The following is a 26,709-nucleotide window of genomic DNA, read 5'->3' as shown; positions in this document are numbered from 1 at the left end:
GATTTTGAGAAAGATTTTTCGTAAAAGTTTGCATGAATGAACGAGTATTATAGGTTTAATTTTTATGAACAGTGTGCATTAATGTTATGTATGATGGGATTTTAGTGTTTATGTAACTATAACGTTTGTGTAATTTGATGTATTGTGGTTTGATGTCACAAGGTTTGATTGATGTGATGGGGTGTGGTTGAAGACTATGTGATGTAATGTGACTTAATGTGATTTATGATTCCAGTGACGTCATGTGATGAATTGTTTAAGTGATGAGTTGGTTGACTTACGTGCTTCAGACACTCTCAGACACACAATGCACATTATGATTCACTCATCAATTCTATTAGTCATTCACTGGTTTATTCATTCATTCGTTCAATCATTCTTTTATTATTTTTATTTATTTTTTTTTAATTGTTCATCCATCTATTTGATTAGAGATTCCTTCCATCTTTAAAATCCCAAGTTTCAATTTGCTTACGCTAATATTTTTAGTTAGGAATCTTCTAATAAAAATGTTTTTTAAATGAATTTATATTTTATTTTAACCGCATGTGCATGAATTTATGGCGAGAATGTAAGTCCGTTGTAGAAAAGAAACTGAAATGTCACGAGCGTTTTTTAGTGCTAGCTCTTGCAAGACTTTTCTGTCGTTAAATGAACACGCTATCCTCCTAATAGGACAATGTTCCTTTGTTGACGCTCATTTTTAACGTGATTGTGTATCTATTAAAAGGCTCACATTGAAATTTTGCCTATTTTTTAACATTTGATTGTCACGTTTCAACATGACATTGTTAGGATAACTAATTAAACATTAATTCGTCATTGTATCAACTTGGTCAACTTTGTTTTCCAAACTAGACAGCAGCGACAGTATTAGCAGCAACAGTAGCAGCCACACCCTGGCCTCATACAAAGACCGTAGTAGCAGCAGCAGCCACAGGGACCACACACAGACACCACGTGATAATCAGCATGCGTCTATTCGCATCACGAATTCAGTTCGTCATGCAAGCGATATATTTGCATACTAGGCCGGGCCTACCTTCCATGTGTATGCTAGGATGCCGTTGGAATATTTCCTCTCAAACTTATTTTTTTTCCTAAGAAAATTTCTGAAGAAAAATGTCCATTTTATGTTATTCTGTGCTGATTGCTTTAGAAAAGTTTGGAAATTTACTACGATAAATCCAAACGAATATACCTATAATCATTTTTTTTCATTCCAACCGCTAAATAAATTCATCAGCTTGCAATCTTTTACTGTTTAAACACGAGCCATTATCGTACTGTGTTGAATGAGATCTACATTTGGTATATATTATTATATATTGACAGCCTCAGAGTTGTACATTCATTGTTCTTATTTGAAATGTGAAAACACTGAAATGTTTGTTGATGTGTAATGCATCAAACAATCAATGGAGGACACAAATTTATATAGCGCTCCATCCGGTATTGGCCTTCTGAGAGCCTGGAAGTTGTTTTAGTGTTGCTACTACATTTTCTATTACACACACACAAATACACACACATACATATGGAATACATCGTCGCGTTCGACGGATTGTGTCATTGATGAGTCCTTTGATGCGAGAACAAGCCTATTCTTGATGAACATCGACGACCACAGGTTCCACAAACCCACACCCCTGTGCTGTTACCATCCCGGGTCACCTGCTTACGCCGTCCTCTTTTTCCAACTAGAGCTGCAATGCGCGCCTCCTCAAAGGCGGAAACTTCCGCTTGTGAGCGTGTCTTCCACTGTGAACGCTCGAGCGCAACGACACCCAAGGTTTTAGAATCCAGTCAGATTTTTTTTAAGTTTTCCTTCAGATTATCTTTAAATCTGCGAACTGGACCGCTTGCAAGGCAAACTCCAGAAGCCAGCTGTCCGAAAAACACCTGTTTGGGAATTCTTGTGTCCGGCATGCGGATAACGTGTCCCGCCCAACGAAACTGTGTCTGTAACAAAAACGCCTCGATACCCAAGATACCACACATTTCCAATACAGTCGTATTTGGCACCCTATCCTCCCATTTAACGTTAGCGATAACCCGTAGACATCTCATATGAAACTGATCGAGTCTACGTATATGGCGCCTATAAGTAATCCATGTCTCACATCCATACAACATTGTGGTTAACACAACTGCCTTATAGACAGATATTTTAGTAGCCAGTGACACACCCCGTTTCTTCCAGAGTCGTCCACTCAAACCACCAAAAGCAGCACCAGCCTTGGCAATCTTAACCGTAATTTCATCATCGATAGCAGTAGTGTTGGAGAGGTAGCTACCAAGGTAGCAAAATCAATCCCCAGCGTTCAACTGCGAGCCACCAATAGTTACGATGGCTTTAGAATCCGACGAAATAGGATAGCTTTGGTGCAGAACCTCTGTTTTTTTCCTGCTCACCGTGAGTCCAAACCTTTCTGCAGTAGTGTGGAAACAGTTGAACAGAGCCTGAACTTCACTTTGTGTATGTGCAACCAAAGCGCAGTCATCCAAAAACAGCAGGTCGCGGACTATTGTGGTTTGTGTTTTTGACTTCGTCTGTAGGTGTCTGATGTTGAAAACGTCTCCATCCATGCGATAGCAGATTGGAATGCCCTCTACACAATGTTGAAAGGCGACTCGAAGCATTAGGGAGAAGTAAATGTTGAACAGCAAGGGAGCCATGACACACCCCTGCTTGGTACCATTCGTCACCTCAAAGTCCGGGGATCGATCACCATTTTCAACTACGGTTGCCTTCATGCCTTCATGGAAGGAGCAAATAATCGACACTAAAATTGGAGTACAACCGATCTTTTTGAGACATTTCCATAACGCTGAACGGTTGACGGAATCGAACGCCTTTGTTAAATTTATGAAGACGAAGAAAAGTTCACGTTGTTGCTCACGACATTTTTCTTGAAGTTGTCTGGCAGTAAAAATCATATCCATAGTACCACGACCAGCCCGAAAGCCACACTGACCCTCTGGAAGAATACCAACATCATTGACGTACTTGGTTAGGCGGTTGACGATCACGCGGGCCAATATTTTTCCAGGAATCGATAGCAGAGAAATGCCTCTGTGATCATCCCAGCATGAACGATTCCCTTTCCGTTTGAATATGTGAATGATAAGGGCATCCTTAAAATCTTGAGGAACCGATTTCCTATCCCACATGTCTTGGAACATTGTCACCATCCTGGTTTTAAGTTCGATGACACCACATTTGAAGAGTTCTGCCGGCAGCCCGTCCAAACCCGGAGCTTTTCCATTCGACATTTGGGTGATTGCTTTTTCCACTTCAGACAGGCTAGGGGGATCATCGAGATTACCTGCAATCCTCCAGTCAGGCAACTCAGCAAGGACTGAGTCATCAAACCGGGATTCTTGATTTAGCACACTGTTGAAGTGTTCAGCCCAACGAGCCAGGATTCCATGGCCATCCTTGATGAGTGTTTGACCATCTTTAGACAGTACCAGAACACTACCGGAGCTGCGGGGACCAAACACAGTTTTCAGATTTCTGTAAAAAGATTTCATGTCCCCGCGGCCGGCCGCTACTTGCAATTCATCAGCTCTGGCAGACCACCAAGATTCCTTCATCTGACGAAGCCTCCTCTGTGCAAAACTGCGTGCTTGCGTGTAGCATGCTTTCTTGACGCAGTTGCCCTTGTTATCTATCCAAGAACGATGGGTGCTGTGCATGTTGTCCAGCAGCCCACGTGCCTCCGTATCCTGATTGTCGAACCAGTCCCTATGCTTAATACGCTGATATCCAAGCACATTAACCGCAGCTATCTCTACAATCTGCTTGAAATTTGACCATTCTGTGCTCTCATTTGTTGAAAACTCACCACACGATGCTTCGCGGAACAAATTTCTAGTTGACGGTTCTGTTAGCCGAGTCACATCCAGTTTGGCTTTCCTTACAGTTTTGTGATGCCTTCTGACCGGTTTAACAGTAAGAAATACCGACATCTTGATGAGGCGATGATCTGACCACATTGTTGATGCTCGCACCGCTTTAGTTAGACGAGCGAGATGAAGATCGCGTTGTCTGATAAGTATGTAGTCGATGAGATGCCAGTGTCCTGAACGTGGATGTTTCCAGCTAGTCTTCTTCCTGTCAGCCTGTTGGAAGACTGTATTTGTCACCACAAGATTGTGCTCTGTACAAATTCGAGGAACATGGTTCCATTGAATTTTCCCTACCAACTCCATTTCGTCCAAGCACTTTTGGCCACAAGATGTGGTCTTTACCCACACGGGCGTTAAAATCACCCAAGACAAACAACTGATGGTTGTGTGGTGTTGAACGAACAGCGTCACCCAGCTGCTCATAAAACAAGCTCTTCTCCTCAAAAGTTGCTCCAAGCGTTGGCGCATAGCAGCTGATCAAGGTAGCAGTGTGACCACCCTCCAGGTTGAGCTGCACCCTCATTAGGCGTGGTGAAATACCATAAGGTACCTCATGTACAGATTTCAGGAGTGTGCTACGAATGGCAAAGCCCACTCCACCAGTACGCACCTCACCTGCAGGATGACCTTGGCAAAAGAAGGTGTAACCAGCACCTCTCTCCTCAAACTGTGTTGCGGCAGAGATTCTTGTCTCGCTGAGCGCAGCAACATCGATGTCTTTTTTAGGACAGATTTTTTAGTCCCCTCTCCAGTTGGAGAAAGCAGTGCATCCCTGAATAGGGCTGCTTTGTCACCCTGGCAGGATACAAAAATTGCTGTAGCCATCAGCAACAAACGACCATCACACTAAGGCCGCCTGTTTGTTGTGTTGTGACTAGACACTGCCAGTAGTACCCTCTACCTGTGCCCGTCGCCACTCGCCAATCGCCGCAGGACTTTGTTTGCACATCCATACAAGCATCAAACCACCAAGACCACCTTCACACTGGTTGATTTAAGTGGAGCATGTTTGTGCGGCATGCTACACTCTCTCCTCACTCACTCTCTCTCCACAGAGGTCGGTATCAGCAGGCACAACGAGTTGAGACACGCCGAGCGACCAGTGTTGACGCAGAAGTTTGGATGAAACTGCGGTGCAGTTTTATCCTCGTAGCCAACTATCCTGGCTAGATTTTTAACTGGGTTTACTTCCAGGCTTTTCCCAAGCGTGGGTATAGCCGCAAGGCTGCGGAGGTTTGAAATCAAAGTTTTCCTTTTTCTGGATGGTATTTCCTTACGAGCGCCATCCGCCCGGAACCTGGTTTAGGCGCCAGTAACTCGCCTTCGCCCTCTCTTGTTAGTTAGTAGCAGCCCCCGCCACGTGCAGGAAGGAGTAGGACTTCGATGGTCGTAGCGCGCACGCTACAAGCCTTTGGTGGCATTTTGTAGAACTGGGGAGTTCACCCCCCAGATCACCACCGGCAAGCCATCGCGTTTGGGGGCCACACACATACATACATACATACATACACACATACATACACACATACATACATACAAACACACACACATATATGCATACAAACACACAGACACACACATACACATACTTACATACAAACACACACGTACATACAAACACACACACACACGAACACAAATACAAACACACACATAAATAATTTTTAGTTTTAGGCATGCAGACTCGTGTATATGCTGTTTTAACTGAAGTCATATTTTAAATTTATTTAATTTAATAAATGATATTTTTACATCTTCATCCGCAAAAATAATAATCAATTCAAATAACTGTCAATTTATTATTATATTTTATCAACATTTAAAAAATCAGCACTCCATTGATGTTGATGACGACCGCCTAAGCGATGCACTAACTCTAAATAAAACTTGTAATTGTAACCGATTATAATACAATTGGTGGTGAAGAATATTTTTATTTTGGGGTTAATCTAGTTTATAGCAACAAATTAAATAAGTTTTATGAAATGCACCATTACTAAGCGTTATATGAATAAGTATTTGTCATTATTTTTTGACGCGATCGTTTGTTTTTTTCTTCTTCTTTCTCGACCAGCAACCGCCCTTCTTTTTCTTTTTTTCTGTTTTCCTATCAGTAGATGGAGTTGCATCTTCTGAAGAAGTTTCTCGCTCTTCTGATTCGTCCGCCATTGATACCTTTCCAGCTTTTTTAACGTTTTGGTCGTTTGGGTTTGTTGAAGATGGAGATTTGGATTGTTTAGGAGAATGTTTAGGAGAATGTCGCATTAGAATAGGTTTTTGAGACCTATCAACTTGCGTGGCGTTTTCATCGTAGTGCTGGTCTCCGGGGTTCGGATATTGGAGCTGCTCTGCTGCTTGACTCTCTTGAACGTTTGGGTAGTTGTAATAAGGTGGCTGCGTATGTTGATCGTAATGTTGAAAATTTTGATCAGCCCTCTGGGGTGGGCCAGTATGATGATAGACGGGCTTCTTCAGTGCACGTTGACTACAAAAATCTTTAACGTTGCATTTGCGTCGGCAACAATATTCGCACGACGACGATGATAAGAGGTCTGAGTCGTCAGTGGAAGTCTCGGTGGCGTAGATAGGAGAGCAGAGTCTTCTACGTGCCCGATGACCGCATTTCGGCTTTGCTCTCAAATGACCTTCTATTATTTTCCTACAAGCCTGTCGGTATTTGTTCTCACCATTCTGCACCCAGTTCGAATCTTTGGACATCCAGCGATCAATTTCATAATCAAAATTACAGTAGTCCATAGCTTTTGCTGGCTGGAGCAATGTAGAACAAATTTCTTTATCAGGCGAATGCTCCTCTTGCATCTGCAACAAAGAGAAAAACGGCTGACGCATGTACAATTGCGTGGGATTGCAACAACTTGGTTGCGGGAGGGTATTGCACTTCACCAGCTGTGAGTTCGGACTGTCGTTCAATTTATGATATACAGCCGGAAATTTATTAAACGTATCATGTTGTTTTAAACACTGATCTTGTTTCTCAACAACACTTCCCCTTCCATCGTTTTCTCCTTTCGTCGTGCGGATTAGTGTGGCGATGTCGGCGATGAAAGAAGAGCAGGAATCTCTCTTACAAGGCACAGACTGGCATATTATGAACGACTCATCGTTTTTTATTCTTTTGGTAAAATTATTGTTCAGTTTAAATTTTTTAGCCCGGTTGTCATTTTGTTTGATATTCTTTTCGTTTACGTTTTCAGTTTGAGGACAACTGATTGGAGAGAAATTTGGCGCTGAAGTGACGCTGCGGACGTTGTTGCATTCTTTATTTGCTTTCTGCAATATGTAGCACTTTTTGTGGCACTCACGATCTTTAATCTCACTGTTAACTTTATTGGAAGGCGATACTGTGAAATCATAAGGGTCTAAACATAACTTCTGATCTGTTTGGGGTTTATTTTCAGTTTCATTTTTAGATGCAAAAGTGATTTGTTCGAGTGCTTCGATATCAGGTTTTTGTAACGTTACTCTAAAGCATGGCATGTTGACTTTTGCCGGTTCTTTTTCTAGAACGTACGTACAGTTACGTCTTCTAGTAGTTGTATTATTTTTTGAAGTTGCGTCAGTAACGTCTTGTGGGTTGGCAGCATTATTTGGAGGGTTGATGGGAGACCGTTGCTGAAGCATTCTGTATAGATTGCTAGCACGCCAGCTCATTATGCAGGGATCCGTACCATCGTCTACGATCTGCTGGATTTTTCTCTGATGCAAACGACATGGGTACTCGCCGGCACGTTTGTTTTTGGCTGGCAGCGATGATACTCTGCATTTTGATATTGGACAGCAAGACGCGTGCTGAACTGGTTCCTGCTGGCGTTGCTGAACTTTACACACTGGGGCGGTTTGCTCTTCCAACTTGTGTTTGATTACCTAAAAATTGTTTGAAAATAAATCAAAATCAACGACATTATTTTCTTTCAATGAAATCTCTACGAAAATAAATGCGAACCATTTCATACAGCAGTTGATTTTCCAGCGTCAGCATATAATTCTTTTTCAAAAGATCATTCAAATTCTTCTTCAAATTGCAAAATGCTTTATGTTCTATATGTAAAAATTATTGAATTCATTTGAAAATTTAAATTCATGTTTTTATCTCAAAATCAAACTCATTTTCTCTGGTGGCTTTTGCTTGCTTTTACAATATATAACAGGTTTAACAACGGTTCTGCATTTTTTATGAGGAGCTTCAACCGGTGGTGGTGGCGGTGGTGCCTCTTGCGGCGCCGCTTGAATTGCTACAGTTGGTGGCTGCATTTCTTCGTTAGATTTCTTACATCGGAAGTCAGCAATTTCTTGAGCAACTTTTTGAAGTGCTTCATCTTCTTGCTTTTTCTGAGCTAACACTTTGTTCAGCTCTTCAAATATTTCATTTCTGCTCCTTTTCTTCGATAAACATGGTTCGGGTGGAATGGTCTGAGTTGGCTCCGGAAGATTGTTACATCGCCAGGGTTTAAAATAATTCGATGGTGGCATCGGTGGTTTCGGCATTGGAGGTGGAAAGAAAAAATTTCCTGGTGGCATATTTGGTGGAAGTTGAAAATATGGAAAGCCCATAGGGGGCGGCATGCCGATTTGTGGATGAGGAGGCTGCATCATTGATAATGTTCGATTTGGAAAACTTTGATGCGTTGTTGGTGACTTAGGTGGTGGAGGAGTAGATCGAGTCTGCTTACTTTGTTCTTTAACGATAGGACCGCGTGATGAAAATTTTTTCTCGCGACAGTAAGGTCCCGACGGAAGAATGACAGCTGGGATTGGTCCTACCTCATCTAAATATCGAGTGTTGACGCCTCCACAGACTGTTGGTCCAGGTGATGTATAATTACCATCTCGTCTCTTCAGGGAAATCGCAGTTACGTTTCCCATGCCAAAATTTCATGTTTGTGTATATATAGGTTCATTTAGCGTACGATAGTCGAATAAATTATTATATTTAAGTATTCTGTATGGGTAGATGTTGATGTTTATGGCTGCATAATAACATAATAACAAAGACGTTCATAAACAAATTATGTCAGCAAAACATAAAAATCATTAAGTACAAAACTAATTCACTCAAATTATCATATCACTGTTGGTTACGGATAGTTTTGTTAGGCTTGCTTGGGACCCTGTAAGTGAAATGTAATGTTTTTTAATGTTTGTGAAAGAAGTAAATTTTACTTACTAGTGTTAAAATGTAAAATATTATTTGACAATTTATTTTCACAATCAGAAAAAGATAATTAAAAAATGAACTAATTTAATTTTGGAGACTGGAAAATCATAAAAGCAAATGAATCAGTATTAAAAAATCTTGATAACATAAAATATTTTAGATATTTTTATTAAATTAAACAATCACAAATACGTACTTTGAGGAATGTCTTCTAAAAACATTCTTGTCAAAAACTCTTCCTTTCTTCTCAATTTGGTTAGCACTTTCATCCTGGTAAGGCAGTTCTTGGAGATAGTACGGGTCATTGGGATAGGGAGGATATGGTGGTTCCGGATATGTCTGAGGGGGATAACCGTCTTGGGAATAAGCATTGTATCCATAGGGCTCAACATTAGGTGGTGGATAATATGGGGCGAGAAAGTCTGTAGGTGCTTGTGTCGTTTCGGGGATCGTGTTAGCAACTTTGTGTTTTTTCTTTTTTGCCCTGCAGGTTCGTTCGCATGAATCCGATGATTCGTATGAAGATGAGTGGAAGGTTAGACAGGCGCTGGATGAGTTTGAGCTGGATGATGATGATGATGATGACCATAAAGGTGACCTTGAAAATTTGAAGTAAGGGCGATGGAGTTGATGTTTACAGAGCTTCTTCATGCACCATCTGCAGATTGTTTCGGTTTCATTTAAACTTTGATTGCATGTATTGAAAGGAGAGCACAACTGATCAGTTTGGGTGGTGCATGATACTTTTTCCGACGAAGATGGCCCCATCAAGTTTTCGCACTGTGGGCCGCAATTAAGTAAAACACAGGGGTTTGTACATTCATTATTATTGCATAATTTTGGCAAATTGGAATAATTTGGTTGAAGTTGCTGCGATTGAAACATTTGAAATGGATCGCCTTGTTTGCATTGATTTTTATGGTTTGGTGAATTTTTAACGACAACTGATTCTATAAGAGAAGCAACATCAGCAAACAACGAGCAGCATGATTCTGTGCTGCAAGGGACTGACTGACATATTACAAAAGTTTGACCACGTTCTATTTTTTTTGCTAAATTATTGTGCATTATTAACGGTAACTTTCTATTTTGAATTTTGTTTTGCTGTATGACATCATTCGGTTTCTGATCTAAGGCGGGATCGCACGCTCTGCTGTTGTCTGTCTGGTTTGGTACTATTCGATTTGGTGGCTTTTGGATAATGTAACATTTTTCATTGCTTGTTTTAGGCAAAGTTGCAGTAGGATTAGCCGTGGCAATGTGTTTGTCTGCTGACGCTGTTGTTGGTTCACAAGTCGCTTTTGAGTCGATTTCTTCAACTGGAACTTTTTTATTAGCGGAATTCAATTTTGCATTATCGCTCAGAAGGCCACAAGCGGCAGGATTCGTCGCATTTCCGTGTGTATTATTGGCCGCGTAGATGTGCATGTCTTTGTATGATCTGTAGGGACTTGTGAGGACTACACGGTAGCAAGGTATCCCGCATCTTGTTGACTCCTTTTCCAACATGTAAACAATCTGTTTAGGCGCAGACTGGTTCGCCGTCTTAAACTTATTATTGATGCAGCTACTGTTGCACAAATCAAATTTTGTATATCTGCTGTTGGCATTGTTTGGACCACATAAATCTACGTTGCACCGGGCACTCTTATTGAGTTTATGATCTGGAAAATCCTGACATTGCGACTGCATTGGAGGAGGAGGTGGGCATGGAGGTATGGGAGGTTGATAGAGATGAATGATTGGTGTAAGACAGGGTGCTGTAGGATTGTTCTTGCCAGATGTTTTGCTAACTTTGCTGGCTTCCAATTTGTTTCTTATCACCTAGAAATTTATTTGTTATCACTAAAATCAGAATAATTTACAACTTCAAATATAATAATCATATTAATTTAGTATTTGGACTAAAGAATCATACGCTTCCTGTTTATTATGGGATGCCTGCAGGTGTATGGTGCATGTGATAAGCGAACATTTCGATGTTACAGCTCTGATCATACAAAGGTTTAATAGTAACAAGATGAATGAGGAGCAACGTAAATAAGAGTAGCAAAAGTACTTCAACAATTTTTTTAAGCTAAAATAGCTATCCTAAAATTAATGAAAATGATACCAAAGTCGTTCACACCATTTCGTACAATAATCGGTTTTCCAACGAGAGCAGATGATTTTTTTTCAAAATTTCACTCATCTTTGATTTTTTATTATCACCTAAAACGTTTGAAATATTGTTTTAATTCTAAGTTGAAGTTTATCATCGATCAGTTATTTTTATAATGACAGATGTAAAATGAACGTGCTACTAAGTACCAAGGCATACAACTGCACCCTTCGTGAGTTTAGAAGAATAAGTTACATATGAACAGAAAATAATGCAAAAAGTGACATAAAAGTTAAATTTTTTTATGTTAAAGTGAATAAAAACTAAAATTTATACTGCAGAATGAATTAAACTATTGCATGAACCTGAGGTTCACGTCACAATCAGAGCAAAAATCAATTTTGTTAAATCTTGTTATCATTAAGCTTGGAGTATTTGTACAGTTTGATTTATTTTAATGATCTTGTAATCTATATTTTGATTAGTGTTTTATTCAAAATTATAAAATTAAGTTTGAGTTTATAATAACTTTTAGTAAACTTTTTCTTTTGTGGTTGAGTAGAAGTTTTATGACAAGAAATTCTTGGTTTCACTATAGCTGCAAAATATTTTTTCAGGGCGTCTTTTTCTTTGCATCTTGTTTTTTTCGGTTTTGAAGAAGCTTTACATTTTATGATATTTTCCGCAAAGTTACGCAAAGCTTCATCTTCTTCACTTTTCCGTTTCAAAATTTCTGCTAAATCCTGAAATAACTTGATTCTGTACTTTCCGTCATCTGTATCACTTGATGCCTTTTTCAACACAACCTCTCCGGTACTTGGTTGGCCTGATGATTCAGGGAATGTTTGATTTGCGGCCGAACTTACATAATAAGCTGGAAGAAGATGATCATAAGAATATGCGTGTGCTTGCGCCTGTGCGTATATTTGTGGGTAGGCAGTGTTTGTTGTTGATGATGGAAGATTTTTTAATTGAGATAGAGCATGACGAGAGTTTCTTAAGCGTGAGGACTTCGTTGGAGCCATGAAATTTAAAATTAATTTTAATTTGTATGTGACTTGCAAAGGAGAATATTGGAAAGTTAGGTATTGATGTATGGTATAGATAGTTTCCTGTTTCACAAACTATTACTACAAGAAATAGAAACTATTTTGATATATTAATATATTTATTAGTCAGTTATCACATGACAGTAATCCATATATTATTAATTTTTTTCTAAATTCTCTGAATTATATTAATCTTTCTTAATCTATTTTTTAGTATTAGTAATAGTGAATTTTTTGTGGTGTTGATTTTATTCACTGTGAGTAAACAACAGCGTCAGTTAAAGTTGTGGCATTAACATTTTATTGTGAAAGACGTTTTATATAAGAAAACCTTATTCATAATACCAGCTATATTTTCCGATTTTGAAACAGAAATGTTTGGTCTCAGCAATTGCATAAAAGTAAACCTCAGTTAAAATTTTGTTCTTGTGGCAGTTAGACAGATTTTCGAAATATGAACAATATTTTAACTTGGGGTACAAGCGTACGAATGATTGTTTGTCCGGCTGTCCAGTTTTACACCCGGTGGGGATAATGAACGATAGTTGTCAGTGTAACTGCAGAGTGTTACTTTTATAATGATCATGAGTTAGTCATTTTAAATATATTTCATATATATTTTTTAAATAAAGTAATCGTAATTAATTAATTAATAAGTAAATTACTAAATCATAAATAATATTAATAAATTAATAATGAAAATTATGTGACTGTTATTTCTTGTTATTTATTTTTTATATTTAAATAATTTTTATTTTCAGTTATTCTTATTGTGTCACTTGGAGTTTTAGTAAGTAAGCCATTCAGATTTTTTCATAATATGATAGTTCTATTCATGGTACCAAAAACTTACTTGATGTAACTTTTAACATAATGACCTATTCCCAATCAAGGTATTCATAATGGTATTTTGTTTTGCAAAACGACAAATTACAAGATTTGCTTTAAAATCTGGTAAGAGCCCACATGAACCAATAGGGCAAAATGCTCCAAAGGTGACTTCAACATAAATAAACTTAGTCATTTTTTAGTCATTAGTATAATTATTAATTTTTTACATTAACAAAAATTAATTTTTATGGACACCTCATCTAACTGCCTAACAAGCTGTGTTTACTGAAATAATTTGTTTGATGCACTAGGCACTGCTGTTGGAAATTGAGAGGAGGTTGAAACGTGTGAAAGACATCGCAGTCGAACCACAACTTATTGCGCCCGAACAAGAAATTGAACTCCAACAACGAGCGGAGTCTAGTGAGTTCAAGCAGTTTTTCTTAATTAACTTTAATTTTTTAAGATTTGTCAAATTCAATTTGATTCTGTGTTTTGTTAAAATTATATGAATTTTTAATGTTTCATAGAATGTATAATGTAATAATCTATAATTTATTATCATTAACAACTGTCCAGCTCCACAGATATATTACTACAGAATGAAGGCACTGGACAGCCTTCCAAAATTATGTTAGTTGTTCATCTTCTCTGCTCGCTAACCGTCATTAATCAACATTTCTAAGTTGTAACATTGAAGTTTCACAATTTTTTTCTTATCAGATTTCTCAGACCAGTTTTGTTTTAATGTAACATTAGTTTTAACTATCAAATTATAGATATAGTATAAGTTTATTTCAGTAGCATATGTACATGCAAATTATAAATGAGAACATTGCAAAATAAGTCATGTTATTATTTGAGATTACAAACCACATGCAGATTCTGACATAAAGAAATGCAACCCAAATGCCACAAAGAAGGTAGGTATTCCTCTTAGAGTTTTCCTGTTTGAGCAGAGGCAGGCTGGGTGCCTGGAGGGCATCCGACTTGAAACCATTGAGAAGTTTTGTAGTCTGTATGACCATGCCAGACACGACCCCAAGGTTTGCCATTTTTTTCTTTTTATGTCATGTCATTTTTGAAAATTAAATCTTTCACGTTCAGTTTCTGCAAGTTATTGATTTATTATTACCGGATGTGTTATTTTTAAACACAGATTTTCACATTAAGTGAATACACCAGGTTCAACGACATACTGAGACTACTACAGAATCAGTTTGTATTATCATTATTTTTCTAATACAGCCACTATGCAATTCAGCAGCAATAAGCATTCGTACATACACACATTCACACAACTAGCGTTACAAACACATACACTTCAAATTTTTACAAGGGAGACATCATTTATTTTAAATCTCATCATTTTTTTTACATTCAAAGCATCAAGCTACAAAATTTATAAATTTCAGAATCCAGCAAAGGGACAAGAGACCGTCACACTCGCCGGCAACTCCCGGCCATGTTCACCCCGGAATATCCAACCCAAGTTTCAAAAAGATGAACACCACAGGATTCTCTAACATACCAGCCGGCGCACACCTCAAACTGCACCTACAAGAGAGCAAACCCGTCAAGTCCACTGCAGCTGAACAGTCGCCGAGAAGCAGTAGTGGAAAAGAACAATCTCAAAACAACAAAAAAATTACGTGATTATGATTACGTGTGCGTGTGTGTAAGTGACTAAGTGTGTGCGTGCGTACGTGCCTGCGTGTGTGTGTGTGCGTGTGTTGCGAATGTTGTTAGTACATCCTCACCATTGCCACAAAATGCTTAATATATTAATTTTATTGTAAGTTTGAGTGCATCTTTTTATTTATTTAAGTTAGTTTTATGTCTAAACTGCTGCTAGTGGAGTTGGTTAATTTATTGATTCATCGTGTCGTATCCACAATCACGTTCAAAGTTAATGACGTTTATATTATGTTCAGTTAATATTTAGAACAGTTACTTAACTTTTAATGAAAGTGACAATCAAAATTCCTTCTTTTATATATACAACAAATTATTATTATTTTTAAATAATATGAATAAAATTTGAAAAAGATTTGATAGTTTTAAAATAGAGCTGACAATAATTTTAAAATGGAATGCACCTGTAGACGAATATAATAAATAAATATATAGATAAACAGATATATATATGCGATGGATTAATTAAAACAAAGGAAAACTATACAAAAATTACAAATTAAAATTATTGATGGCGACAGATATCAGCTATCCAACCAACAAACAATGATAAACATGCACGAAAACATGCGAATGGATAGTTGTATCATTACATCAAGAGAGAGAGAGAGAGGGATTTGTTGGGTATGTGATCATTGTGGACAATAATATGTTACCAAAATTGAAATAATATAACAAGTATTAACTATATTAGTTGGTCTCAACTATTAAAATCTCCATTAACATGTAACATGAATTAAAAATAAAAATATATTCAACACTGATTCATATACATATTATTATTCAAACAATCTAATGTTACAATTTTGGATTTTGAAAAATAACATTCTAAAAAATAAATTTATAAACTTATATAAAGGTTAAAGGTTCAAAAGAACTTTTGAGAATTGTGATATATAATCTGTTTTTTTAACAGTATATATGCACATAAAATACCAAAATTAATTATACATACAAACACATAATACCAAAATAATGGAATGATAAATTTGATCAACTGTCATTCATAAGATACCCTCAACCCCTTGTTCTTAACAGTTTGCAGAATACCTTTTCGCCTCTTATATATGACAACCTTACAGTCACATTGTGTGAAGTTGCTGTAACAGCTTAAACATTTCCACTTTTGTGTGGGACTGTGGTGATCATTTGCATCATAAAAAATTTCATGTGGAATGCTGGAGCTGCCTGTGCTGGTGTTGCTAAGCAGGTCATATACATTGATGCCTCTCACTTGACTGATCTCCTTTCTGTCGTAAGGTGTACCTGCTGTATGTGTGTTGTCAACAGAATTTCCATTTGAAATTTCTTCCACATGATCAATTTGTGAAATTTTCCTACAACAAATTTGCGCTGTTTTGAGTGATGGGTAATCGCTGTTTTTGGTATTCAAATTGTAGTTATTATTATTTGCGAAATATTTATTTGACAGTGAAGTACTGAACTGGATTTGTTGATTATTATTATGATTAATTTTATTATTATTATTTTCATCAGCTTTGTACCCATTCGACAAGTGTGACGAAGCTATCTTAACTTTCATCAAACCTCGAGTTGAATTCAAGTTTTTGGCATTTGTCCAACTCTTCGGACATGAATCACCGGATGCGAAATAATTTAGCAACAACCATCTCAAAATATAAAATATCGCGAGACAGGTTGCTATTACGGAAAGTGTACAACACTGACACGAAGCTGCGTAATCCATCGGCTTTGATGCTTGGAAACCTTCCGGGAACGATCAATCTTTAAGAAGGAGGCACCATTCATTAAAAATTCCCCCAAGACGTCAACTTCGTCGTACCCACTTCATCATAAGTGACTGTTTCAAAACATTAAGTTATCCACGATCAATCGTACAATCAACTACTTAGTTTGTGTAGCGCTATATTACATCAAACTTACGATAGAAAACGTTGCGAAAAGAATGGTGATTGCATGGTAAAATGACATTTCACCATTTCAAATCTGAACGCTGATTAGCTAAATCATATTCCGAGAGCTGAAACCATATACTTAGAATCATATGTATGTGTATAATAAATTACCTTAAATTACCTTGATACATTCCTAATAAACTTACATATATGCATATATACACACATACATACGTACATATTAATGATTTCATTTGATGTATCATCTTGGCTAAGATTCAATAATAACTTATCATAAACATTTTTTTAATTTGAAAGAAATTCTAAATCGCAATTTTGAGATTTCAACTCGTTACACTCAGACTCCATTCATCCTGCCAGTACACCTTGAAACCTATAAAGTACAAACTAACTTTTCTATACTATAATACTTATGCACACTGCATATATATATACCAGATTTATAAAAATTGTTTTTGTAATTATATATATATATATACATATATATATATATATTTCTTTATTAACAATGTTGCAGATATTACAGACAGAAACGTACACACACAGATATATTCATTTATTCCTTTATTTATATATTTTCCGGTATTTATTTACTTATTTATTTATTTATTTGCCTGGCTGAAATCAGACGGACCTACCAAAGGCTGCAAGATGTCTGTCTCTAAGTTTATTATTCTCTTTCAGTTGCTGCTAGACCGACCCACACACAGACACACACATACATTTGTATACATATATATACATACATACAAGTAGGTACATACATATATATATACAAACGCGTATAGTTATTTATTATTTATTCATATATTATATACACACACACGCACGCGTACAAACACACACACACACACACACACACACATATATATATATATATATATATATATATATACGAGTGCATCATTTGATGACATCACATCATAATATTGACGATGATTGAGTGATTTTTGTCTAAATGAAGGATTGAAGGTTTTGTCTGGATGAAGTAAACGTCTGCCAGTTGAAGCAGCAATAACGAAATAATAAAAAAATATATAATTCATCCAGTTAGAAGTTTTGTAGAGAATATGATTTCATAAATGCTACCACTGGCTCAACAGATTTACTTAGTTGACTTTGTTTAAAAGCTTGTCACATTACAGAGTAGTTCAAAAATAGTTGGGACAGAATATGCGTTGGATATTATAACAGTTAATCACAATTATGTTCATTTATTTAAGTTACTTGTACTATATGATTAAGAAAGTTCTTTTTTAGTTGAAAACCAAATAATGACACTGACATGAAAAAGAACGTAAGAAATGCATTTAAAGGAATTAATACTTGGGACACGGACAAAAACGGTTGTCGAGGCATATAGGCATGATCTAAATTGAAAAAATCAGTTTGAGTAGCTCCATGCAAGTTCAGTGTCTCTTCCTTCTTTTTCTTCTTTCTCGGATCTAATCTTTTCAGGACATAGGCGACCATCGACCTCCACAAAACCAGATCTTCAACACTTTGTAGTAATTGAAATGTGGTGATATTCAACAAGTGACACAAGAACGTCACTGGTGTCATTCGTTGTTGACTGCGATTTCTTCTCCCTGCAATCTTTTCAGTATTTGTTGAATTTTCCATTGTTTCCTTCCGCATGATGTGACCAAAAAACTTTAACTGTCCCCGTTGGATTATCTGTAGTAATTTCCTCTTTCATAACCGGACAGTTTTAATACCTCATTCGAAGTATGAGAGGTCCAACTAATTTTCATAATTCTTCTCAAAAACCACATCTCAGTAGCATTAATCTTTTTTTCAGACGTTGTACTGGACTCAGAGCGCTGTCATTGTAAAATTAAATTGTTAATGTGAAGTATAAACTTGAATGTGTTTGTATTTGTAGTTAACCTATTTGTACATACAAATCGTATTTGATATATTTGATTTGTGAATATTTTCAGAAAGTTTCGAATTTCTAGCTTCAATTTTTCTATGTATTAACAACTTTAGTATTCCAAGCGAGCTTTTTTATAATTGCGTTTCTCACTATCCGCCTCCATCCGATCCTCAACAAATTTTTTGTAACACTTCATCTCAAACGTTTCAAACTGATTTTCTCTCTCCTCTTTAATCTACGAATTACTGAATTCAAAAGTGTGGAAGTATCCAATCCATCTATTAAGTGCGATTGCTTAAATCTTTTAAATAATTAATATAAAATATAATCTAGATTCATTAATTAATATGATTTTTCTTCTACTAATTCCATAATTTATAATAGTATGTATCAATATATGAAGTTTCTTCATTGAATAACAAATCAAGATTTGTTTAAATGTAGTTCAGAATTGTGTTGGCATACATTTGCAAAATACAGGTTCTAAACTTTTCATACATCTGACGAAAATTTCGTAAAAAATTAATAAAATTAAATTTAAGATTAAGCATACAACGTGAAAAATTATATAAATTTTGATGTGATGGAATTAACGAATGATTGACAGGATTGCGTGCACATGTGTGTATATGTGTGTGTATGTGTGTATATGTGTGTGTTTATGTGTATATGTCTATGTGTATGTGTATATGTGTGTGCGTGTGTGTGTGCGTGAGTGTGTTTGCGTGAGTGTGCATGCACGTTTATTTATTTATATGCGAAGTTTCATGTTTGCATCTATCTATGTATGTGTGTTTATATTTGCTGGATGAGTTTTTGCATTTAGATACGATTTTTTGTGTCTATCATATAATTTAATTGATGCTTCATCTCGCAAGATTGCTTAAATATGTACGAAATGTATATGCGAGTGAACAAATATAGTTGCATACATATGTGAGCATTTCCACAACGGGCTTATGTCTTTATTAACACGTTACTGATACATATTACAACCCACAAGATATTGTTCTCCTTGAATATTCTTGTCTGTGTTATCAGTATTTATGTTCATAAATATTCATGATGGAAACATTTTGGCAGCATAATCTAAAACTTTGATGATGATGTTTCATTCATTTTTTTTAGTTTTCAGTGTTGAATATTCATTGCTATAAATTAGCACTAACATTTTATTGTTAATTTTAAACGTAATCTACTTTTGTTATTCATTTTGTTGCTCAACATTTGTCGTTTTTTGGTTATTATTTATTTGTTATAATCCGCGTTAGAACGTCTTCTTGTCTCGATGTAGTAGTTAGTATTTGTGCTTTTCATATATGCCATCAGTGCATAACTCGCATACACAGGCTTCATAATGGTAGGCAGCATTGAACATTGAACAAATTTATTGACACTGAACGAATGTGTGCATGTGAATGAAATGCAGCATTCAATTCGTTTGTGATTCTTCTTTGGTTTGGTACGGGTGTTTGTCTTACCTTGTTGTCGCTATTTTATAAAGTTTTTGTCATTTTGAGTTAACAAATAATTATTTACGATGATTTGAACAAAAAATATTTATGACGATATCTAACTATTACATTAATTAAAGTCAAATTTTATAAATTAAAATAATTATATATAAGTAAAAAATTTAAATTATATAATTAATAATATATTATTTAATAATTAAGTTTAACTTGATAACATTTTAATTAAATGTTACATGAGATCATGAATTTTATTTTGTTTGACGTCGTTTGTCTTAAAGTTGTTAAAATGTCATTGAAATTAACGGACTCCTTTGCAACTAATTAATACGGAACGTTATTTTTCAATGTACGAATGGTTTTAAATGATTTTTTTAAAGAAATAAACTTTTTATTTCATACAAACTAAATATGTAAAAATAAACAATTGTACATTTGTAGTTTTCAACCGTTTTAATTTTAATGATCTTGACATACTAAGACAATATTTATTTATGTTTTTGAAATAATTTACCAACATTTTTACATGGAAAAGTTAACTTAGAATTACAAATGAAAAATATTAAATTTAGTTTTTTGAAAAAACCGACATTATTTAGAGGATCACAGTTCTTTGTTAGGCCGATTTGAAGTAACTAAAATACATTGGAACGCGGAAATGATTGTAACCAAGACTCTCCTAATAACTTGTACAGTAAAAAATGGAAACATTTGCATCAAGATCAAACAAGATAATAAGTTCACCAAACATAATTTTAAATGATGAAGTAACAAAAAATAACAACACAGTAGCCAACAAATCGTGTAAAAAATTTCAAAATGCGACAGAAAGTTACAGCTAAGTACTTAAAATCAAAGATACAGAACATTACAAACAATTCGTCGTTTTGTAACTATCCATACGACGAAAAATTTGACTCATCAACAGAAATCAAGCAAAATTGTTTTATTTGGAGTCGGTTTTTAAATTTAAAGATAACTCTAGCAAGGACGAAAGAAATCCCAACTCGTTCAAGAACAACAGCAAAATCATCAAAACCAACTCCCCAAACATCTTTTACAACACCCACTGAACACAACACACGCTTACTTTTGCTGCTACTCTTTCTTTACATCATTTCTCAAACTTCCGGATTCAGTAACTTCAGTCAAAACATTACAGTCCTCGACCAAACTCCAGCTCTGACGAGGGTTGGACAGATTGGGAATGGTCTGCCAGGCATATCTGGACCGTTTGAGATACATGTCGAGGATAGGACCAACGCATTATTTACTGTGGACTCTAACGACGGAAGCGTCACTACTAAGGTGAGCATTTGCTCCCTTTTACTAAATTATTTTTTAATTAGAAATTATATCAAAATTTAATTAAATTTTGTTTTCCAAATAATAATTCTTATAACCGCTTTAAGTTTTAACAAAATCATTTTAAACACAATTTCAACTTGCCAGGTACAAGTTCAAAGGTCATCAACATCAAGTAACAACATGTACTACATGATAGCGTTCACAAATAACGCACAAATTGACGTCACAATCTACGTCATATCTTCCACTTCAAGCAGAGCGCCAATTTTTCGACCTACCTCCTTCTCTTCCCTCATTCCTCTAGAAAATCAATTCATCAATTACACATTTTTTGTGGCAACAGTAACAGATCCCAATGAAAACGACACCGTCAAACAATGTACAATCATTTCGGATCCAGGTAGTAATAATAACGCAAGTAGTCAAATTGGCTCCGCTTTCCCTTTCACTTTGAAACAAACTGCAGCACCGAATCGCGCGGTGACGTTGGAATTAGTCTTGTCTTCAGTTGTAAACCTGCTTGGTCGATATATTTTCGGCATCAAAGCGGTGGACAGCTCAGCAGCAGGAATGCAATCGATTCTTCGAGTTAACATCACGATGGTATCAAAAGATTCCAACGTTCCACCCAATCCAACTCCTTCATTAACATTCGTTAAAAGTCGCTATGAAATTACTGTCAATGAAAATACAGGTAAATTTTTCTATTGTTACTTATTGTGTTTGCTTGTTATTATTAAGTTATCAAAAATGTTTCAATCGCAGTTTAAACGTGTTTTAATGCTCATAAGGTTGAATTTTAAATTATTCAGAAAGCGGAGTAGGACTGGTTCAACTGCAGGCCACGAGTCCTGATTCAAATTCAAGTCGCATAAAGTACACTCTGGCAGAAATGTCAAGTAATGACGAGTTTGCAATCAACTCCACAACTGGCTGGCTCTCGTTGAGAAGACTTTTAAACGTAGACTACAAAGACACTTACGATTTAGTTGCTGTGGCTACAATAACAACTTCTGCTGGTGCCTCAACTGCAACTACGCTCGTTCACATCAAAGTTACAACATCACCTTCTATGGACATACAAATTGTTTTCTTAACGGATGACGGCTCGCCAAAAATCTCCAAATTAGCCATGCCGAATGATCCGGTGGCATACGTATCATTAGACAACGTTGATGCCTCTTTCCAATTCGATGTGGCACTGGAGGGGGGCGAAGGCAGATTTGGTCTGACAACCAGTGGAGATATGATTTACTTGGTTGTTGTTTCAAAATCACTCGCAGACGCTAAACCTCTCTATTCAATGAGATTCAAAACGTTTTACTTGGCCCATCCGCTGAAATTTAGTTGGAAGGATTTTGTTCTTAGGATAGTTGAAAACAACGGGGATGGAAAAGACTACCCACTCATGTTTGAAAATTTGAGATACGATGTGGCACTGGATGGTGCAAGTCAAGTTGGAACTGAGGTCCTCACTGTTAAGCTGTTGAGCGATGTAGCTCTGATGAGACAAAAGAAAAACAACAACTTGAATTCTCTTGATTCAAACAGCACTGCTTACAACAACACTAGCATCAACCACAACACACCAAGATACCGGTTCAACATGACTGGAGCGTTTGAAAAATATTTCCACCTGGATTCTCTCACAGGAACGATAGTGACTTCGCACTTATTTGATTGCAGCTTTTGGACGGAAATGGCGCTTGGAGTGGAGGCGTACCGACCTTTTGTTGGGTACGATGTGCTCACTGTGGCAAACAACCTGGCCTACACCGATGTCGTCGTTAAATTACTCTGGAGTCCAACATCCATTAGGGCCCCTTCCTTTGAGAAACCATTCTACAGGTTTGAAATTAATCTGTATGACAAAAACGTGGACGGAAGTGAAAATGCCATCAAAAGTGGAATGTGCTTTGGGAAAGTTAGTGAAATGAGTTGAATTTTTAAAACTTTTAACATCATATACAACACGCAATACAAAAATTATCAGACATCTAGTAAATTGTACATTCCTATACGTATGGAACCTCTTGCATAAAAGATAACAACACTAATAACTATATACATACACCCACTAATAATTGTATACATCTATACAAACACACATGCATGTACGTACACTTATAAAGCAAAGCTTATTTATTATTGAAATGATGTTTTGGATCTGTGCCACGATGCTAGGTTGTGCTAAACCACTGCTCTACCAAGTTACTGCAATGTAAACAAATCTGGCGTCTATAAATTATTTAAACAACAATATTGCTCCACTATTGAGTTGCCTGTACTGTTTAATTCAATTTGTACTATTAAATTGATATCTTTTTTCAAATTTAAATCAATTATATTTTGACTGTCAATTTCTTTTTTCGGGATAAGAAGTTTACTTCAATAATAATTTATCTGCCTAGTAACACATTTATAATCTATCCATCTATCCAATCATCTATCCATCCTTCCATCTATTTATCCATCAATCTATCTATCCATCTACCTATCCATTTATCTATCAATCTATTTTTCTAATTATCCATTAATCGACTCACTCATTTAATTAGTGTTACAAATTTAATAATCCATCTCATATCAATTAAGTTCTTTCTCTACCTGTCTTCTATTAATCTATCGATTCCATCCTCACAAAATCAAAATGTTACGCATACAATGTTCAATGTTATTTTTTAAATGTACACTAAAATGTGTTAAGTTTTAGCGATATTTGAAAAGACAAACATGTTCGTTAGATCAGATTCGTACAACAAACAACAACGACAACAACAAACATATCACTCACTGACAGCAAATACATGTCAATGAAGACATTGAACACGCTGACATCACAGTGACAACATCAACAATGATATTTACGCGAATTCACCAGTGACGTATCATCATACGTCGGTTACATCAATAACATTCAGCTCATTAACAACAAAATTAACAAACAAAACCGACAGCCAAAATATTATTGACAATGACATATCAGATACATCATCAACCATGTATTTCAGCCATGTTAAAACAACATCAACAGTAAAACTACATCAATATTATCAACATCAGCTTCAATGACATTAATTACATCAAAACAATAACACAAACAACTTATAATGTGATTATTTCACTCATATCACTGCTTGCCAACAGCAGCCTAAATAACATTCAATTATTTTCAATTATTTGTATGGTTTTTATGTCTGATGGATATTTGTTTATCAGCTTGTCTTATTTTACATATTTGTATTAATGTTTAAATGTTCATGTATGTTTTAGAAATTTCTCTTTAGCATTTCTCAGTAGATTCAACAAATACACGTGAAACAAAAATATTATCATCATGTGGTTGATGATGTCAACCATTGACTTTTTAATGTGGGTGGACACTGTATTTTAAGCCGGTTCTCCTAACTCAAATTTCTCGAGGGAAATGTTTAACATATCTGTATGTATACACTATCTATACGCATACAATTCATTTGAACAAACACATGTCAAATTTTGATCGTCTCCAATTTTGTATTTTATTTTGTATTGGAATTTTTCCTGTTTAAATACACGCATACATAATGTTTCATACAAATTGGGGTGTAAATAAATTGTAGTTGTTAATTTTTTTTAAATACTTTGTTTACAAGCGTTTGTGTTGATGAAAGATTTGCATGATTTCTGTGGAGGTACCTATAAGCACTAAGCAGTGATAGTTTTTTTTGCTACTAGGGATGATTATCTTTGTACTTTATGCACATATGGTGTCTGTGTGTTGTGTGTGTGTGTCTGTGTGTGTGTTTTAATACTAACATGTCTGACAGTGATGAAATGTGTGTGGTATGTTTTCAAGTATGCGCTTGTGTGTGCGTGCGTGTGTGCGAGTGAGTGACGTGCTGGAGACATGCTGAGTGAGAATAGAACGGTAGAGAATTAATCGCATAATTTCATTTCACTGCTTCATCCAACCAGTGAATATTCTGACAACCTCGAGATAGCGTTAACAAGAAAAATAATTACATTAAAAATCCAATATAGATTACTTACATTATTTAATAAAATCACCGTTATTATTATTACTATTATTTGCATACAATTAGTATTTTTATTATTAATAACTCATTATTATTCACATTATTAATATCATTAATACGTAAATTGGATTTTAAAAAATCCTATCTATCTCTAAAGCGCCGTGAAATGAACTCAACCCAACAATGGTCTCTGGCGACGAAAACATCAAAGAGAAAATGCCGACGATATAATCATAATAAATATCGATATGAATAAATAAATAATATATTTATATATAATTATACATATATATATATATACTTATAATAAATAAATATAGATATATATATATAATTTATTATTTGTTTGTTTATTTGTTGATAGGTGCGTGAGTTTGTGTGTGTTTTGCTTGGCGATAAAGTTTGTGTGTTTAACGACAGAATGAATAGAGAGTGAACGATTTGTTTGTTTATGTGTGCAAATCAAATTTATCATTAACACTCAATCACACACATGCACACACTCACACACATACACTATACATTATATAATATATTGATATATGAATGTATGTGCACACACATACTCAGACATACACACATTATATAATATACTGATATATGAATGTATGTATAAATAGATATAGGAAAGTATGTATGCAAAATTATGAAATGTATATAACCACGACGGCACAATAAACAGTGTAACTTATAAAACTTGTGTAAGTTTTAAATTTATTAAATGGAAAAAAGTAGAAAAAAGTTTTGTTGGTGTGATCTCGTAAATCAAAGGGCAACTGTGAGCCTCATAAACAAACCTCAAAACTGCATTGTTAACAAGGAAGAAATATTTTCATTATAAACAAATTTATGTTTCTAGACATGAAATGTTTTTTAAATTTATTTGGAAAGGTGTTGACCATCACACATTCGCACACATACACATATGCTTCATGATTTATCAAGTTTGTTACTGCCTGCAACTAACTTTCGTGATAGATAAATATAATTTCATTTTATTCCTGGTTCACTCTACCATCTTTTGGTTGCGGTCCATTAACTTTCCAGCTTATTTACATATTTCAATTCAACAGGCGTTCACTTTTTTTAAGTTTTACGTGAAAGTTTAAATTTTGAAGCTTTCTCTTATTTTAAACACTTTCGTGATGGAAAGAAAGCTATCTATGCGATTGCTTAGCTTGCAATTTTTCTTTATTGCTAATCGCTTTTCTTTAAATTTATAATTAATGACAAATTTTACTTCGTTATCACAATATTTCTTAATTATTTAACTTTGTTCTACTTTGTCATAGCCTACAATAAGATATTTAATTTTAGAGAACTTTTAAAAACTTAAAAATCAAACAGTTGAACCCTGATGCATTTT

General features: G+C 35.5%; 6 protein-coding genes across 6 annotated transcripts; 2 read left to right on the top strand and 4 right to left on the bottom strand.

The window, feature by feature from the left end:
• Positions 1-5,940: 5,940 nt before the first annotated feature.
• Positions 5,941-8,799, bottom strand: HELRODRAFT_167425 (hypothetical protein; the record flags this gene model as incomplete). The annotated part of the gene is made up of 3 exons (XM_009012934.1): positions 5,941-7,800; positions 7,880-7,974; positions 8,040-8,799. The coding sequence occupies 3 exons, from the start codon at positions 8,797-8,799 to the stop codon at positions 5,941-5,943; spliced, it is 2,715 nt and encodes a 904-aa protein (XP_009011182.1).
• A 466-nt stretch (positions 8,800-9,265) lies between these two features.
• On the bottom strand, positions 9,266-12,217 carry HELRODRAFT_167424 (hypothetical protein; the record flags this gene model as incomplete). The annotated part of the gene is made up of 3 exons (XM_009012933.1): positions 9,266-10,915; positions 11,220-11,302; positions 11,722-12,217. The coding sequence occupies 3 exons, from the start codon at positions 12,215-12,217 to the stop codon at positions 9,266-9,268; spliced, it is 2,229 nt and encodes a 742-aa protein (XP_009011181.1).
• Positions 12,218-12,676: 459 nt separating this feature from the next.
• Positions 12,677-15,121, top strand: HELRODRAFT_190234 (hypothetical protein). The gene is made up of 8 exons (XM_009012932.1): positions 12,677-12,829; positions 13,003-13,031; positions 13,135-13,236; positions 13,384-13,495; positions 13,652-13,705; positions 13,955-14,118; positions 14,232-14,290; positions 14,488-15,121. The coding sequence occupies exons 1-8, from the start codon at positions 12,820-12,822 to the stop codon at positions 14,726-14,728; spliced, it is 771 nt and encodes a 256-aa protein (XP_009011180.1). The 5' UTR covers positions 12,677-12,819; the 3' UTR covers positions 14,729-15,121.
• A 646-nt stretch (positions 15,122-15,767) lies between these two features.
• Positions 15,768-16,475, bottom strand: HELRODRAFT_167422 (hypothetical protein; the record flags this gene model as incomplete). The annotated part of the gene is made up of 1 exon (XM_009012931.1): positions 15,768-16,475. The coding sequence occupies one exon, from the start codon at positions 16,473-16,475 to the stop codon at positions 15,768-15,770; it is 708 nt and encodes a 235-aa protein (XP_009011179.1).
• A 1,408-nt stretch (positions 16,476-17,883) lies between these two features.
• Positions 17,884-18,303, bottom strand: HELRODRAFT_167421 (hypothetical protein; the record flags this gene model as incomplete). Its single annotated transcript, XM_009012930.1, has 1 exon — positions 17,884-18,303. One exon carries the CDS (start codon positions 18,301-18,303, stop codon positions 17,884-17,886), a length of 420 nt encoding a protein of 139 aa, XP_009011178.1.
• Positions 18,304-20,835: 2,532 nt separating this feature from the next.
• Positions 20,836-24,208, top strand: HELRODRAFT_167420 (hypothetical protein; the record flags this gene model as incomplete). The annotated part of the gene is made up of 4 exons (XM_009012929.1): positions 20,836-21,324; positions 21,469-22,018; positions 22,137-23,248; positions 24,125-24,208. The coding sequence occupies 4 exons, from the start codon at positions 20,836-20,838 to the stop codon at positions 24,206-24,208; spliced, it is 2,235 nt and encodes a 744-aa protein (XP_009011177.1).
• Between the last annotated feature and the right edge of the window lie 2,501 nt (positions 24,209-26,709).

Source organism: Helobdella robusta (genome assembly GCF_000326865.2).
Source record: "Helobdella robusta unplaced genomic scaffold HELROscaffold_11, whole genome shotgun sequence".
Classification (NCBI taxonomy): Eukaryota; Metazoa; Annelida; class Clitellata; order Rhynchobdellida; family Glossiphoniidae; genus Helobdella; species Helobdella robusta.
Note: the sequence above shows the minus strand (reverse complement) of the source record. Positions and strands in the feature narration are given on the sequence as shown.

Bases quoted from the DNA above. Each gene is read 5' to 3' on its own strand.
- HELRODRAFT_190234 (XM_009012932.1), top strand. The intron at 13,032-13,134 runs GTAAGTAAGCCA...TTCCCAATCAAG, and splicing joins TTGTGTCACTTGGAGTTTTA to GTATTCATAATGGTATTTTG. The intron at 14,291-14,487 runs GTTTGTATTATC...TATAAATTTCAG, and splicing joins CTGAGACTACTACAGAATCA to AATCCAGCAAAGGGACAAGA.